Here is a 14,530-nt window from a genome sequence, read left to right as displayed (position 1 = left end):
GACAACAAAGCATTTGAGGTCCCCCAAATCACAGCTGAAACTTCTCCACACCACATTTAATTGTGTAGGTATGAACAAAGACACCTGCTTCTTGGGAGAAAAGCAATGACAAACCTAGACAGCATCTTAAAAGCAGAGACATCACCTTGCCAACAAAGTTAAAGCTATGGTTTTCCCAGTAGTGATGTATGGAAGTGAGAGCTGGACCATAAAGAAGGCTGATCGCCAAAGAATTGATGCTTTTGAATTATGGTGCTGGAGGAGACTCTTGAGAGTCCCATGGACTGCAAGAAGAACAAACCTCTCCATTCTGAAGGAAATCAGCCCTGAGTGCTCACTGGAAGGACAGATCCTGAAGCTGAAGCTCCAATGCTTTAGCCACCTCATGAGAAGAAAAGACTGCCTGGAAAGGACCCTGATGTTGGGAAAGGTGGAGGGCACAAGGAGAAGGGGACGACAGAGGACGAGATGGTTGGACAGTGTTCTCGAAGCTACCAGCATGAGTTTGACCAAACTGCAGGGGGCAGTGGAAGACAGGAGTGCCTGGCGTGCTCTGGTCCATGGGGGTCACGAAGAGTCGGACATGACTAAACAACAACAACATGAGCAAAGAGTCCCCAGGAAAGCATGAACCAAGGGTTATTGGACAGCTCCATGCAGGCATCACTAGATAAAGTGTGCACCCTGTAGTATCTGCACTATGATCAGTTCCACACAAGTGGAACCAGCCCACTTATCAATTCCCAACTCTCACCCTACCACCAAATGGCCCACACAGACTACTCCTTAGCACAAAGAGAAGATTATTAATATAGCATCATAATGTGGATTACACTTTAGAAAGCAACAGGGAAAACAGTGAAGGCAGAAGGCAGAGGAACAAGGAATAAATGTGAGAAATGAATATTGTATTCTGTTTACAGCAGCCCACAGAGAGGAACTGGAGCAATTCTATAGCCACGTGCGCACATGTTCCTTTCGGAAAGGGGCAGAAAGGCATCATATTTGCCAGTGACACATTTGTGTTGTTATCATTCTCCAAATAAATCAGTGTTGGCCAAAGCACAGCAAAAGAGTTGTCTGCCTCTCGAGGGACCACTAGGTTATGCAATCCTTCTTCATTAAATATTTCCTATCAGTGAGGGCTGACAGTTTCTATGGCAATGTAACCAAAAATTTCCCCAAGAGCAATAATGTTTCTATGAAAATATGTACACACTAGTCATCCACATAAGTGCTAATGTCACAGCAAAAAACAAAAAGTGATTTACTTAATTGGCACAGTCTTTTGCAATTCAGATCTGTGAACTCTCTTTCATTCTCCATTTAAGCTTAAATGCCAACTGAATATTTTCAATTTCAGCTTAAGATAATGAACCATTGTAGCTATTTCAAGCATAGGAAGTCAGACGTTCCCATAAATACTAACCAAAGTATTTCAAGGAGAAAATATTTAATTTTCTTCTGATTCCCTAGGGATACTCTAGTCTAGTTTATCCATGGCAGCTCCACAAAAGGTTCACAATCCATGCTTCCCAAATTCTGATTCCATCTCTCAACAGCAGCAGATACAAAAACTTTCTGCATGAAAGGGGAGGCTTATGCAGGAGCGATGGGCACACATGAAAAGCTCCTGCACAATTCATGTGTTCCATCACCCTTGAAAGTACCGATCACTTGTTGATGGGGGAAAGTTGGTGTCTGTCTTGGCTCTTCTCCTTGGACTTGAAACTGTACTCGTAACCACATCTGGAAGTTTGAAAACCTTATTGAGCAAAGCACTAAAAGGTGAAGGTAAAGGACCCCTGGACAGTTAAGTCTAGTCAAAGGCGACTATGGGGTTGCGGCACTCATCTTGCTTGTCCACAGACAGCTTTCCGGGTCATGTGGCCAGCATGACTAAACCGTTTCTGGCACAACGGAACACTGTGACAGAAGTCAGAGTGCACAGAAATGCCATTTACCTTCCCGTCGCAGTGGTACCTATTTATCTACTTCCACGGGCATGCTTTCGAACTGCTAGATTGGCAGGAGCTGGGACAGAGCAACGGGAGCTCACCCCGTCATGGGGATTACCGAACCGCTGACCTTCTGATCAGCAAACCCAAGAGGCTCAGTGGTTTAGACCACAGTGCAACCCATGCTATAGTGTCCCAACATAGGGTGACAGGCTACAAGTAGGTGACGCATGGTGGAGTACAACAAGACAACGCTAGGCGTAGCCAAGATGTTGATGCAACACTAGGAATGTGTCCCCCCCCCTTTCTTTGGAAGAGCAGGGACATCCATTTGCATGGTTCATGTCCTGAGCCCAGGACCAAGAAAGCAAACAACTATTCCTCTGCAGAGGCCGCTTCTGTGATGCAGGTTTGCAGCAGGGCTGATGCTGCCATGACTTTGGAGACAGATGGCTCAATGCTAGACCTTTACCCAGATGCCTCACCAGGAAGGGAGGCCACCCTGTTGACAGGAGGAGAAGCCAGATGCAACTCCACATTGGGAGACATCAGGCTTTGGATATCCTGTGCCATGTGAGCTAAGTGCTCCTCTGACACCCTGCTAGGCCCCACCCTGGGATCCAAGTCTCTTCCTCCCAGTCTACTGGGACACTCTCCTAGGTCAAACTATTGCTGGGATCCTAGTTTCTCATTCCCCAGACCCTACCTGTGACCATCAGACCTTGGGTCATCCTCCTGCAGACCCAGAAGCCAATCAGGGCTGGCAAGAGTGTCAACCAATCAAGAGGGAATGGAAAGTTAGCACCTGAGAGTTAAACTGTCAGATAGGACTTGGTTAGAGCCTGGATAGGATTTATAGGGCTAAGAAATAGCTCGGCTAGGGATTAGCTTGGGTGGTTAGGGAGTTGCTAGGCAGGGCAATTCAGTTTATTTCCCTGAAGGGAAGTAAAAGATCCTGGAAGGGGCTGTAAGTGCTTTACTGGCCTAGTAGAACAAATAGCCATTCTAGGAGGAATTAGTTTAATCAGAAATAAGGTTTGAAGCAGACATTTTAATTAAGATTCTTAGTTTCTTCTGTAAAGTGTTTTTCTTCTCTTTTTTGGAGTTGTATGCTCCGATTATTATTATTTTATTAAGAATATTACAGTGATTTAAAGTAAAAGAGAAAATACATAAAGAATTTAAAAGGTAGAGGAAAACAAAAGTAACCACGTGACAATAAAAGTTAATTAAGGTTACAGAACTGTATAAAATATATGTAAATGGATGAACTTATTGTTTCCCTCATGGGTCACCATGGTTTCAAAAAATACGTTCCAACATCATTAAACCATACATAACCTTTGTCTGAAAGTGATCTGTTCATGGGTTGCAAGAGTTGTCGTCTCATCTATCCATTGATCAAAAGAGGCCATATTTTTGTCCTTTCAGTATGTCAATATCAATCATTTGTAAAGTGATTCTGACTGAAACAAAATGTTGTGCCTTAGCAGAGTAACCATTAAACTTTAACCCTGATCAATTATGATTAAATAGAATTCCAGTTTTGTTTGCAAACATGCCCCATCCTTATTTTGATCCTCTGTTTCAGGAATGGATATCACGTTTCCCTTTCATATTATTAAGGATCCTTACTGCTGAATATTAGCAGACACTACTGCATAGAGGGGACGTGGGTGGTGCTGTGGGTTAAACCACAGAGCCTAGGGCTTGCCAATCAGAAGGTCGGCAGTTTGAACCCCTGCAACAGGGTAAGCTCCTGTTGCTCGGTCCCAGCTCCTGCCAACCTAGCAGTTTGAAAGCACATCAAAGTGCAAAGATAAATAGGTACCACTCCAGCGGGAAGGTAAACGGCGTTTCTGTGTGCTGCTCTGGTTTGCCAGAAAGCGGCTTAGTCATACTGGCCACATGACCCGGAAGCTGTACGCCGGCTCCCTTGGTCAGTAAAGCAAGATGAGCGCCGCAACCCCAGAGTTGTGTGCGACTGGACCTAACAGTCAGGGGTCCCTTTACCTTTACTGCATAGAGAGAAATACAGACCTCTGAAGTGATACTGACAGGGAGTGTCTAAGCTTTAAAGCATCCAGTGGGAACCCTTTTTTTCCCAGCGAAAGCCATATTCCCTTGGGGGAATCGGTCAGGGACTGCATACCAGCCGTAGGGAAAGCCAGAACCAATGATAACATTCTTTTAGATTAACTAATCCAGAATTAAGACCACTTTGCTTCAGTGGTAATCTTCAGATTAGAATTGCCAATTCCAGGCAGATCTACTTGGAAGGAAACTCCATTTGGATTGATGGTTTTGCAAATAAGCATACCTTTTTCTCTACCCAAATATATCTGCTGTTCTTGAAAGCCAGTGACAGGAATTCCTTTCATCACAGAGACAAACATAGCAGAACCCTACCTATTTGTTCTTGGCTTGAGAAAAGACTGCTATTCTCCCAGGCAAACAATAAGGATGGGAAGGAGAGCAAAAAGGAATCAATTTCTTTGTAGCAAATAAAATGTTGCCCCTTCCACTTGTTCTGAAGCCGTATAGAAATGTGTTTTGTTGTGAGGGAGAGGGCTAGTGAACCCATGCTAAAACACAAAGAAAAAGAAAGGGGGGAATGGACAGGAAGAAATGAACTTTGGTGGGATGGACGCTTCAGAAGGGAACTGCATAAATTGAGGCTCGAGTTGCATGTGGCCTCTGGGTCACAATTTACCTACCTATGCACTGCATCACCAAAAAAGATGGCAGTATTACATTCTCATCCAAAGAAATAACCTTACTAAATTTTACTCCAATCTATACACCTCCTGCAACCCATCTGAGCAGGAAATTAAAAATTTCCTAGCAGGACTGACCATGCCAACCTTAACTGCAGAGGAGCAAGAATTTGTGGACAGTCCTATCACCCCAGAGGAAATAGAGATGGTCCTCAAAAACCTGAAACCACACAAAGCTCCATGCCTTTTGGCTTTACAGCAAGCAATTCTACAATAAATTCAAAGAAATCCTTATACCGTACATGAACCACATTATTATAGGGGCCTCCATCCCAAAAACTTGGACCTCCTCCAAAATAGTCTCTACCCCAAGCCTCTGAAAGATAGCCTCAAAATAGAATCATACCGTCCAATCTCACTGATAAATCAAGACTACAAGATATCTGCATCAATCTTGGCTAACTGACTAAAAAGCTTCCTACACAAATTAATAGCCCCAGACCAGGCTGGCTTTGTCCCTGGTTGCAACATAACAGACTCCATTAGGAAGTTGCAGAATCTGGTTGAACACAGAAAACAACCAAACTCCCACTGACGATCATGTCCTTGGACATTCTCAAAGCCTTTGATTGTTTGGAATGGAAATACTGTACCTAAATTGTCCTCCGGTGGCGCTGTGGCAGCAGGAGGCCCCATTAGCTAAAGTGGTGCTTCAGGTGAAGAACAGTTTCAGGTTAAGAACGGACCTCCGGAACAAATTAAGTACTTAACCCAAGGTACCACTGTATTAACCAACATGAAATTTGGCCCCAACCTGTGGTTTAACTAGCCATCAAGGGGAATAGCACAAGCACCCATTCTCTCATAGCTGAAACAGAGCAGCAGTAAGCACACAGATGTTTGCTGCATAGTATTGCTCAATGAGGCCAGCACTTCCCCACCTTTGGTCCTTTGATTCTGTTAAACTACAAGTCCCATCATACCTGACCATTGGACCATGCTGGCTGCGGTCAATGGGAGTTGTAGTTCAACAACAACTGGCAAGCCAAGGTCGGAAAAAGCTGGATTCAGCAATACAGTGTGGCCAAGTACTGATTCACATATACATATTCATTGATTGATTATGGGAGCACAAAAGCATCAATTTGCACATGCATGGATGGAGTATTCATATCAGCTCACATCGTAAATACTTTTTTGTGTGATGTCTGCTTATACATTCTGATGCAAATGATATGGCGATGAGTAACCTAGTGGTGGAAATGCATGTGGAAACCAGATGCAAGAACAAGTTCATATGAGGTTATAAAAACTTCACAATAGCACAGGAGTGATATGCACCTATCAAACATGAACCACCCATTTAACATCACTGAAAATCAATGTTCCCATGAAACAAACTAAGGCTACAATCCTAACCCTACTTACTTGAGAGTTAAGCCCCATTGAATTCAAGAGGACTTACTTCTGAATCAACATGATTACGATTGCAGCCTTATTTCTGAAAAGAATATTTCAAAGTAGGTGTGGTAGCAGCCAAGTATTGTCTCTGGAAGCCTCAGTAGGCTTTGAGATGCAGAGTTGCGTGGATTTATTCTGGAGAAGGATTATAGAGCAGCAGTAGACTAGGGCTGGATCTAGACATATTAAAAAAAAACGTTTCAGGAAAACACATTCTAAACTTCCTAAAGGGAAATCACGTTGGCCAAAGATGGGACTCGACAGCGTCATCCAGTGTCACAGTGTTATAACGCATCTAAAACACTTTTTCTTTACCCATGTAGCGGAGTCCTAGATGTTTAGGAAAATGAGGTTCAGGTTCATAACTGGCATCTCCTGTTAGAAGAATCAAAAAGCAAAATATATTAAAGGCCTCTGCCAATCAGAGTCTACAATACTGGAGTGGATGGGCAAATAGCCTGATCTGGTACAAAGCAGTTTCCAGTGTTCTTAAGTTCAGGGCAAGGCGTGCTACAGAAAACTCATTAGGATGCACAAACAGGTGCAAACACGGCACTGTCACAGCTATTTATAAGGATTGGTTTGCTCATCTGCCTTGTTTTTCTTTTTCATAAGCATATGAAATTGCTGGATGAAAACTCATCACATTACATCTTAATTACCTGAACTTGCAATTTGACCAACAGATGTGCCCCAAGCGGACATACCACAGTGGTCCCCATTTCAGCTCAACAATTACAGTAGTCCAAATCTCTGCTCTGAGATATTGGCTAGGCAATTGTGATCTTCAGAAAGTGTCCTTTACTGAAGCATCTTGTCTTGAGAAGAAGTGCTGCTTGATAAATCTAGCACGGAGTGTACAAGAATGCACGGATGTCACTTTCACGCTACAACTTAAACAAAACACTATGAAGACCTATAAAGACTCCTTAAAATCAGCAGTGGTTCCTTTCTTTAACTTTCATTTGCCAGCAATCAGTTTTAATGATGCAGCCAGAACCATATGTGCACTTTTTACAACAAAAGTGGTTTGCCGACCATAAAAATGGTAGGCGTGAGAGAGCCATGTTGGCCTCCCTTAGAAAGAGCTCTTCCATTTAATGGCAAACAATTTGCTTTTATCTCTTCAATACTCCTGTTCCCTCACTTAGAGTCAAGAGACATAGCTGCTCCTGCTCCTGATTCATGTCTTTTCTGCCCCTCTTCCTCATAATATCTAACTTAAAACATTGTGTGACGCAGCGGCATCACCAGGGATCCACAAATTTTGTCTCGCCTGGGTAGCCAACTCAAAACATATTTTTTTCCAGAAACACAAGGAAGACCAGGAACAATTCCTTGCTCCCCTCTGCAGCTCGGAGCTCAGAATTTCAAAAAAAGGATCTCTATAGTATCAGTTGTTTTACAACAACCAACATATTTGGGATGGTCTTAAATCATTCACCTTCCCACCAGCAGTCAGAGGTTAAGGAACTGCAATACCTGACAAACTTGGCCAACTGGCACAGGCAACTCTACAATTTCATGATTCTATGCTGAGATTCCTGCATTGCAAGGGGTTGGACCAGATTTCTAAAAAATCCTTCTAACTTCTAGATTCCACTTACCATATACAGCGTGGTCTCTCTCTCTCTTTTTAATATAGCTATACAATTGGACTTTAAAACTGCCTCTCAGGCTGCAAACCTATACCCACATACCTGGGAGTAAGTCTCATTGTACATAATGGGACTTCCATCCAAGGAGATATTTTATAGGATCATACAGATAGTAACACAATTTGCCTGCAGTTTGCCTTCTGGTTTGCTTTAATTTTGATGCATATTTTCTCCCTTTTATTATTTTATTCCATTTTACATAAAATATAAATGAAAAGGTAAAATTGGTGGGTGGGAATCAGAGAGATCTGCTGCACAAGTTTTTGGGACAGCATCTTGGTTGTCCATCTCGCTTGGTTAGGAATATTCTCTGATTGTACACAGCTGCAATAGTGCTGGATTTCATGTATCAGTCTGGTCAGGGGTGGGATTGTGCCATGACTCTCTGACATATTCCACTCAAGCAAAAAGGTATCCATGCAGGTTTCAAGGAACACTGGCAAGATTGTTCGCAATCAGCATCCACCAAGACATTTTTCCCCCATTCTGAATTTCAGTTACCACTGTAAAAAGATAGGATATCTAATTAACACTTGAGACAAGGTCGCTCAGCCCCATCAGGGAAAGTAGGCAAGAAGAACCCATTCTTAAAATATGGGTCCCGGAGAAAGATATTCTTGTGATCAATACCATTTCTTTTTTAAGACCCTAAGGAGAAATTTGCAAGGGACTCGGCACACCTGAGTGCTGCAGGACTGCTGGAGAAAAACAGGTGTGGACTTTAGCATCCACTTGGCAGAAGACCACTGACGCCCCATATAAGAGCAGGATGTGCTTTAAGAGACAGAAGCTTGTAAAAGGGACTTTTTGTTTTTAGAAATTTCTCACAACCTGGTCAGAAGAGCGCCCACCAACCTGAGGTTGGGATTCACCATCAGCGCAATGTGGAACAAATACACCATGTTTTTAGAAGTGCATCGCAATCTGAGCTGACAAGCATCAATCATCGTGTCATATATGGAAGCAATGCATTTATTATTAGACATCTCTCCCAATATAAGGGGCACGTGATACAGAAGGAGCAATGCTCTACACGGGCACTGGGCTTCAGATGGCACAAGCTGATGGAGAGAAAGAGAGAGGGAGAGGGGGGGGGGAATCACTGCTAGTAGTTTCATCCTTTCCTCAAAAGGGAAAGCCAGCCTGGGTAAACACTTCAGGGATCTTACACACATCAGAGGCAGATAATCTCCTGCGTGAACTGGGAATTATTGATGGGCATGTGTGTATCCTCAGACATAAGGTAAAGGTACAGACATATATCATGAAGGGTGTTAGGAAATGTAGCGTCCACAGATAAGGAAGAAGAATAGTATGGGATAACAGCGCTATCACACTGCCGGGTTGCGTGTGTGTGTAGACATACACACAGACACACAACAGCAGTAGGCTAGACTTTACACGGGTCTGCAAGACGGGCACAAATGCGTGTGCGCGCACGGAAGAGTAACAGGTACAAAGGGCTGGCGCAGGCTCAAGTGACACTGAAATGCCGTGGGCAACTTCGAGGAGCTGATAAACATCAGGGCGCCGCCGCCAGCCTAAGGAAATAAGCCCCCTCAGCAAGAACACGCGAGCCGTTATGCATATGCACGGGAAACGTGCGGGTGCAGCTGCGGGCACGCATGCAAGCCCTCGCACGTACGGACCGACGGAGTTGCAAGAGGAACGCTGCATCCCAGCATCATTGCATCTCGAGGCGATGCGTGGTGCAAACAAAGGGCAAAAGTCAACAGAGGCATCTTCCTCGTTTGGAGGAACATCCCCTCGGAGCAGCCTCCCTTCCAACTCACCTGTCGTCGTTCTGCCATCCCTGATCGCCCAGCAACAAATCCCGGAACCTGTACCTCGGAGGAAGCGGGGGCACCTCGCTCTCCAGATCCACCATGCTGCCTTTAGGAGAGAGGGAAATAAACCCTCCAGGCTGCAAGGTACCACCAGCAGCAGCAGCCAGCAAGCAGACAAGACGGCGGCAGCAGCGACGCGTTTGGAGCCGAGAGCGGAGAGGAGGCGCCGCCGGCGCTGCGGGGCTCTATCTTTTCCCCACAGGTGAGGCTGTAACTCCCCTCCACCTGCTGCGCGAGAGACCCTCCCCCTCCTCCAGCTCCCCCGCCCGGGCGCCTGAAATCGCAACAGGAGGCAAAGTAGGAGGGGGAGAAGCGCGCGCGCGCGCTCCTGCGTGCGTCTCAGCCAACCGGGCAGCGCCTTCCGAGGCACGCGCAGCTCCTTCCAGCCGACAACAAAAGGCTCGCCTTGCTCGCTCCTATCCTCTGCCAGCACATCCCCAGCCAGCCATGCAAATGCCGTTTGGAGATGCCGCTGAGAGCGCAGCCAATCGGCGACCGCCCGGGTGGGGAAGCGGAGGTCGGTGACGTCGGCGGGAACCTCGGCCCGTCCACCAATAACGAGCCTCGCTTCGTTAGCCGATGGAGGGCAGAGGGGGGTTTCCTCGCGCAGGCCAGAACAAAGTGACTGGGGGAGAAGCAGCCGGTTAGCGGGTCTGAAAGATGCGCTCAGGATAAACCTGCGCCCATTTCCATTAAGTTCTTTGAGATTATTCCCAAATTAATGAGTTTGCAGGGGGGTTTTTCCTCTCTTCTCAAACTGGATTTGCTCGTAGGATCATAGAACAGTAGAGTTGGAAGGAATATCTGGGGTTAGCCCAACCACCAGCAATGCAGGAATCTCAATATTCATGGCAGGTGGTCATCGCAACCTCTGCTTTAAAATCTCCAAGGAACGAAAGTCCACCACCTCCCGAGGGAATCCGCTCCACTGTCGAACAGCTCCTCCTGTCAGGAAGTTCTTCCTGATGTTTAGTCAGAATCTCCTTTCTGCTGTGCCTTGAACAGCAGCTTTCTCGGCAGAAATGTGTGCATTTCTTTGCCTCTGTCACAAATGGTTCTTCTGGAAAAGGAGTTGCTGCTGAGAGCCATACAGTCAATTTGAAATTCAAGTCAAAACTCAACTACTTATATGGTTACATGTTTCTACATACAACTCAACAATCCTTAAATAAAGAACTGTTTAATTTCCCTAATGCAAAATTCCAGTATATAGGAAACAAATGCCACCGGGGTCGGGGAGGAAATCATTGTGCCCTGTGCCAGTTTCTGCAATAAAGCATTTTTTTTACTTTATCTGCTTACACAGTAACCAATGTTCTAAATAAGGATTCTCTGGTTGTCAAGATCTGTTGCTGTTTTCCCTTAAGGAGCAAAGGCAATTTAACAACACAGGTTAATGCAGCAAATTGAACAACAACAGCACAACCCTAACCTTTGTTATTTGATTTTATGTGTGAAACTTGAGTCTAATAACTTGGACATTTTGCATAATATAGAAATCTGCATTCATTCTGTCACATTTTCAACATCTGAAAATATTAGTTCAATAAATCCTGTTCGATCTTTCAGCAGTCATACACTATATAAACAATTTCTAAAACTGAGAAGTGCTTATTTAGCTCTTATGTTATTTGCCAAGTCCTTCCCACAGTAGCTGGAAGAGAGCAGTAGTTGTTCTCTCCCCAAATCACCTTGTAGAATTCCCAGTGTTATCTTAAAATATCTTACCGTTTGATAAACACGAGACTATATTGTTACAGGCCACCGCAATCTCTGCCTAGATGCTGGGAGTCTTGGCACTTAATCAGGGTTTGTGTTTCCTTCGGAAAATTAAGGTACTACAGAGGATATAATGTCTTTATGAAAGAAGTCTTTACTCAACTCCCTCTTCCATTTACATCACCCCCACCCCAACCCTGCCAATCTCCCTTTCAAAAGCCACCTGCAAAAGACACATTTCCCTTTGGTAACATCAGGCCCCCGTAACCCTGGCAACCTCCTGCTTCTTCCTTCTGTCTCTGCCCATTAAGTATTTGCCTTGTCAATCACCCTTAATGGTCGGGTGCTCTCCTCTCTTTGTCTCTTAATGGCACCTCTGTGAGACGATTTCCTGAACAGGAAAACTGGAATATCCTGTATTTTTACAGTGTGCCTGGCATCTTCCCTTACTTTTCCAAATATTAGCTAAATTATAACATTTACTAATTTAAGAATTTAGGGGGATCTGCTCCCCCCAAGAAACCTCATAGCAATATGTTTTTACACACGTAGGAGCCAACTCCTAGGGGCCAAGTTCCCTTCAGTCCCCAAATAAAATATTTGAAGTGGGCTGCCCCCCCCCCAGTTGATGGGCTTTTCTATTCAAATACAGTAGTGTGCGTGCACTGCGTCATGTGATCAATTATGTGGGGTGGGGCACATCTGGGCCTCCCCATATATTGTATTTCAAGTTGGCAGTGCTGGTTACAAGCCACCCCAATCTCCATATTGGTGTCAGATTCCAGGGTTCCAGGATCTGTGTATTCTTTGGAGATGAGGCACATCAGAGACTCTGGTGTCTTTATGATATATGGTTTATTTAAGTCAAGTCCCTGTGACGGGGTGAGCTCCCGTTGCTCAGTCCCTGCTCCTGCCAACCTAGCAGTTCGAAAGCACGTCAAAGTGCAAGTAGATAAATAGCTACCACTCTGGCGGGAAGGTAAATGGCGCTTCCGTGCGCTGCTCTGGTTCGCCAGAAGCAGCTTAGTCCTGCTGGCCACATGACCCAGAAGCTGTACGCTGGCTCCCTCGGCCAATAAAGCAAGATGAGCGCCGCAACCCCAGAATCATCCGCAACTGGACCCAATGGTCAGGGGTACCTTGTGGAACGCTCTGTCACAAGAAACTAGGGCCCTGCAAGACTTGACATCTTTCCGCAGGGCCTGCAAGACAGAGCTGTTCCACCAGGCCTTTGGTCAGGGCACAGCCTGACTCCCTCCTTTGGCAATCTTCACAGAATTCCAGCCCAATGGTTGCCATCAATTTGATTTGAATTAATTTTATATGTAATGATTTTAGAATGTTATATTATTTTATTGTTGTTAGCCGCCCTGAGCCCGGCTTCGGCTGGGGAGGGCAGGATATAAATAATTATTATTATTATTATTATTATTATTATTATTATTATTATTATTATTATTACCTTTACCTTTACAATGTGTGTCTAGATGAAGAGAATTTAAAGCATTCATACTTCAAGAGGGCCTCTTGTATATCCCATAGGTGCAGCAGACTTAGGGCTCAGAACAGATAAATCAGCCATGCCTTCTGTCTCTTTGTTGAAGCCTGTCACAGGCAGCTCCCCTGGGCTCCTCTCCTTCTTCTTTGTCTCGGCTAACCCAGTGAAACAATTTCCCTCCAGCCCACCTCATCCCAACTGAAACCCTAAGCCCTTTTTGCCTCTGCCCCCTAACAGAAGCTGGAGAAGGGGCTCCACACACCCCTTGCTGTCTGACATTGAATGTCCCGACGACCCATCAAAATATGTGACCGGTCTTTGTCCCCCAATGGTTTACACTCAGCTAGAAATCAGCAAGCTGGCCTGGCTTCTTAACATAAACTTAATCCAGGAGCCTCCAACCTTGTTAAGCCTAACTTTAATTGGACCCAGGAATTTAGGGTGCCCTGCAACCCACAAACTCATAGCATCTTCTAAGTCCCTTGTCAAAGTTGCTTCAAAATGAGTTAGTTCCCTGAGTTGGCTTATTCCCAATTCTTGCACAATTAAATGTCTAATCTGGCTACTTCCATGGTAACAATATTTTCAATCAAGATGTTCTCTTGAAAACAAACCTGTTTTTGCAACCCAGTTCTTGTCGTTTTTTTCTTTCCCTGTTGCTTGAAATCTCTCCTCGTCTTGTCAGATAACTGAGGCTAGAGGTGAATTATCAGCCATTACTTTCTTTTTCTACTTATTTGTTACCTGCCCTTGGACAAATCTGAACCTATTCTGTTTTCTGCCAAGGAAGAGTATCCAGTTGGAGGGTGTCAGTTTGAAAGGCAAGTTGAAACCTACATTCTAGTACCCGAATTTCCATTTTACTAAGGAGGAAAGGAGAGGGGGAGGGAGGGAGAGAGAGAGAGAGGGCAGATCTGTGTGAATTTCCATTCAATGTTTACTTCCCAGTACTCCAGCAAACACGGACACGGGTGGCACTGTGGGTTAAACCACAGAGCCTAGGACTTGCTGATCAGAAGGTCGGCGGTTTGAATCCCCGCAACAGGGTGAGCTCCCGTTGCTCGGTCCCTGCTCCTGCCAACCTAGCAGTTCGAAAGCACGTCAGAGTGCAAGCAGATCAATAGGTACCGCTCCCGCAGGAAGGTAAACGGCATTTCCGTGCGCTGCTCTGGTTTACCAGAAGCAGCTTAGTCCTGCTGGCCACATGACCCGGAAGCTGTACAACGGCTCCCTCGGCCAATAAAGCGAGATGAGCGCCGCAACCCCAGAGTCGGTCACGACTGGACCTAATGGTCAGGGGTCCCTTTACCTTTACCTTACTCCAGCAAAGGTGGTCTTTCTGTCCTCCAACTGCCCCTACATAGCCAGCTAGCCCTGATGTAGTTTTCAAAAAGCCCCCCCCCCCCAGCTTGCTGTTTGTTTTTCTATTCTTCCTTTTTTAATTGATTCTTATTGTTGCAATATTTCTGTGTGAACTCTTTTGTGAGGTTTGCTGAAAAGGAGTGTATAAACACCTTAAATGAAGAATACATGTTTGCTTTGTAGTGACCAGGCTGATAATATGTGCACTATGGTGGGGGGGGGGGATAAAGACCCATAGCTGAAGAGAAATTGCCACACTGTTCTATGCTGCTCTTCCCCCTGTGGCACTTGAGTTTATTTTATTCCTACA

At 45.1% G+C, this 14,530-nt stretch overlaps 1 protein-coding gene across 5 annotated transcripts in view; it reads right to left on the bottom strand.

Annotated features, from left to right (window-relative positions):
* The window catches only part of KCNT2 (potassium sodium-activated channel subfamily T member 2), a 222,334-nt gene extending 212,199 nt beyond the window's left edge, over positions 1–10,135 (bottom strand). For 3 of the 5 annotated variants that reach the window (XM_081914811.1, XM_081914813.1, XM_081914814.1), the window contains exon 1: positions 9,588–10,135. In XM_081914811.1, coding sequence (XP_081770937.1) covers positions 9,588–9,682 — 95 coding nt within the window. In that variant the 5' untranslated portion in view covers positions 9,683–10,135. The remainder of the gene's footprint in view (positions 1–9,587) is intronic. The other 2 variants (XM_081914810.1, XM_081914812.1) reach the window with 2 other exon arrangements.
* Positions 10,136–14,530: the final 4,395 nt, after the last annotated feature.

The sequence above is a fragment of the Podarcis melisellensis genome (assembly GCF_964234715.1).
Source record: "Podarcis melisellensis genome assembly, chromosome: 6".
Classification (NCBI taxonomy): Eukaryota; Metazoa; Chordata; class Lepidosauria; order Squamata; family Lacertidae; genus Podarcis; species Podarcis melisellensis.
This window is presented reverse-complemented; position numbering and strand designations above follow the sequence as displayed.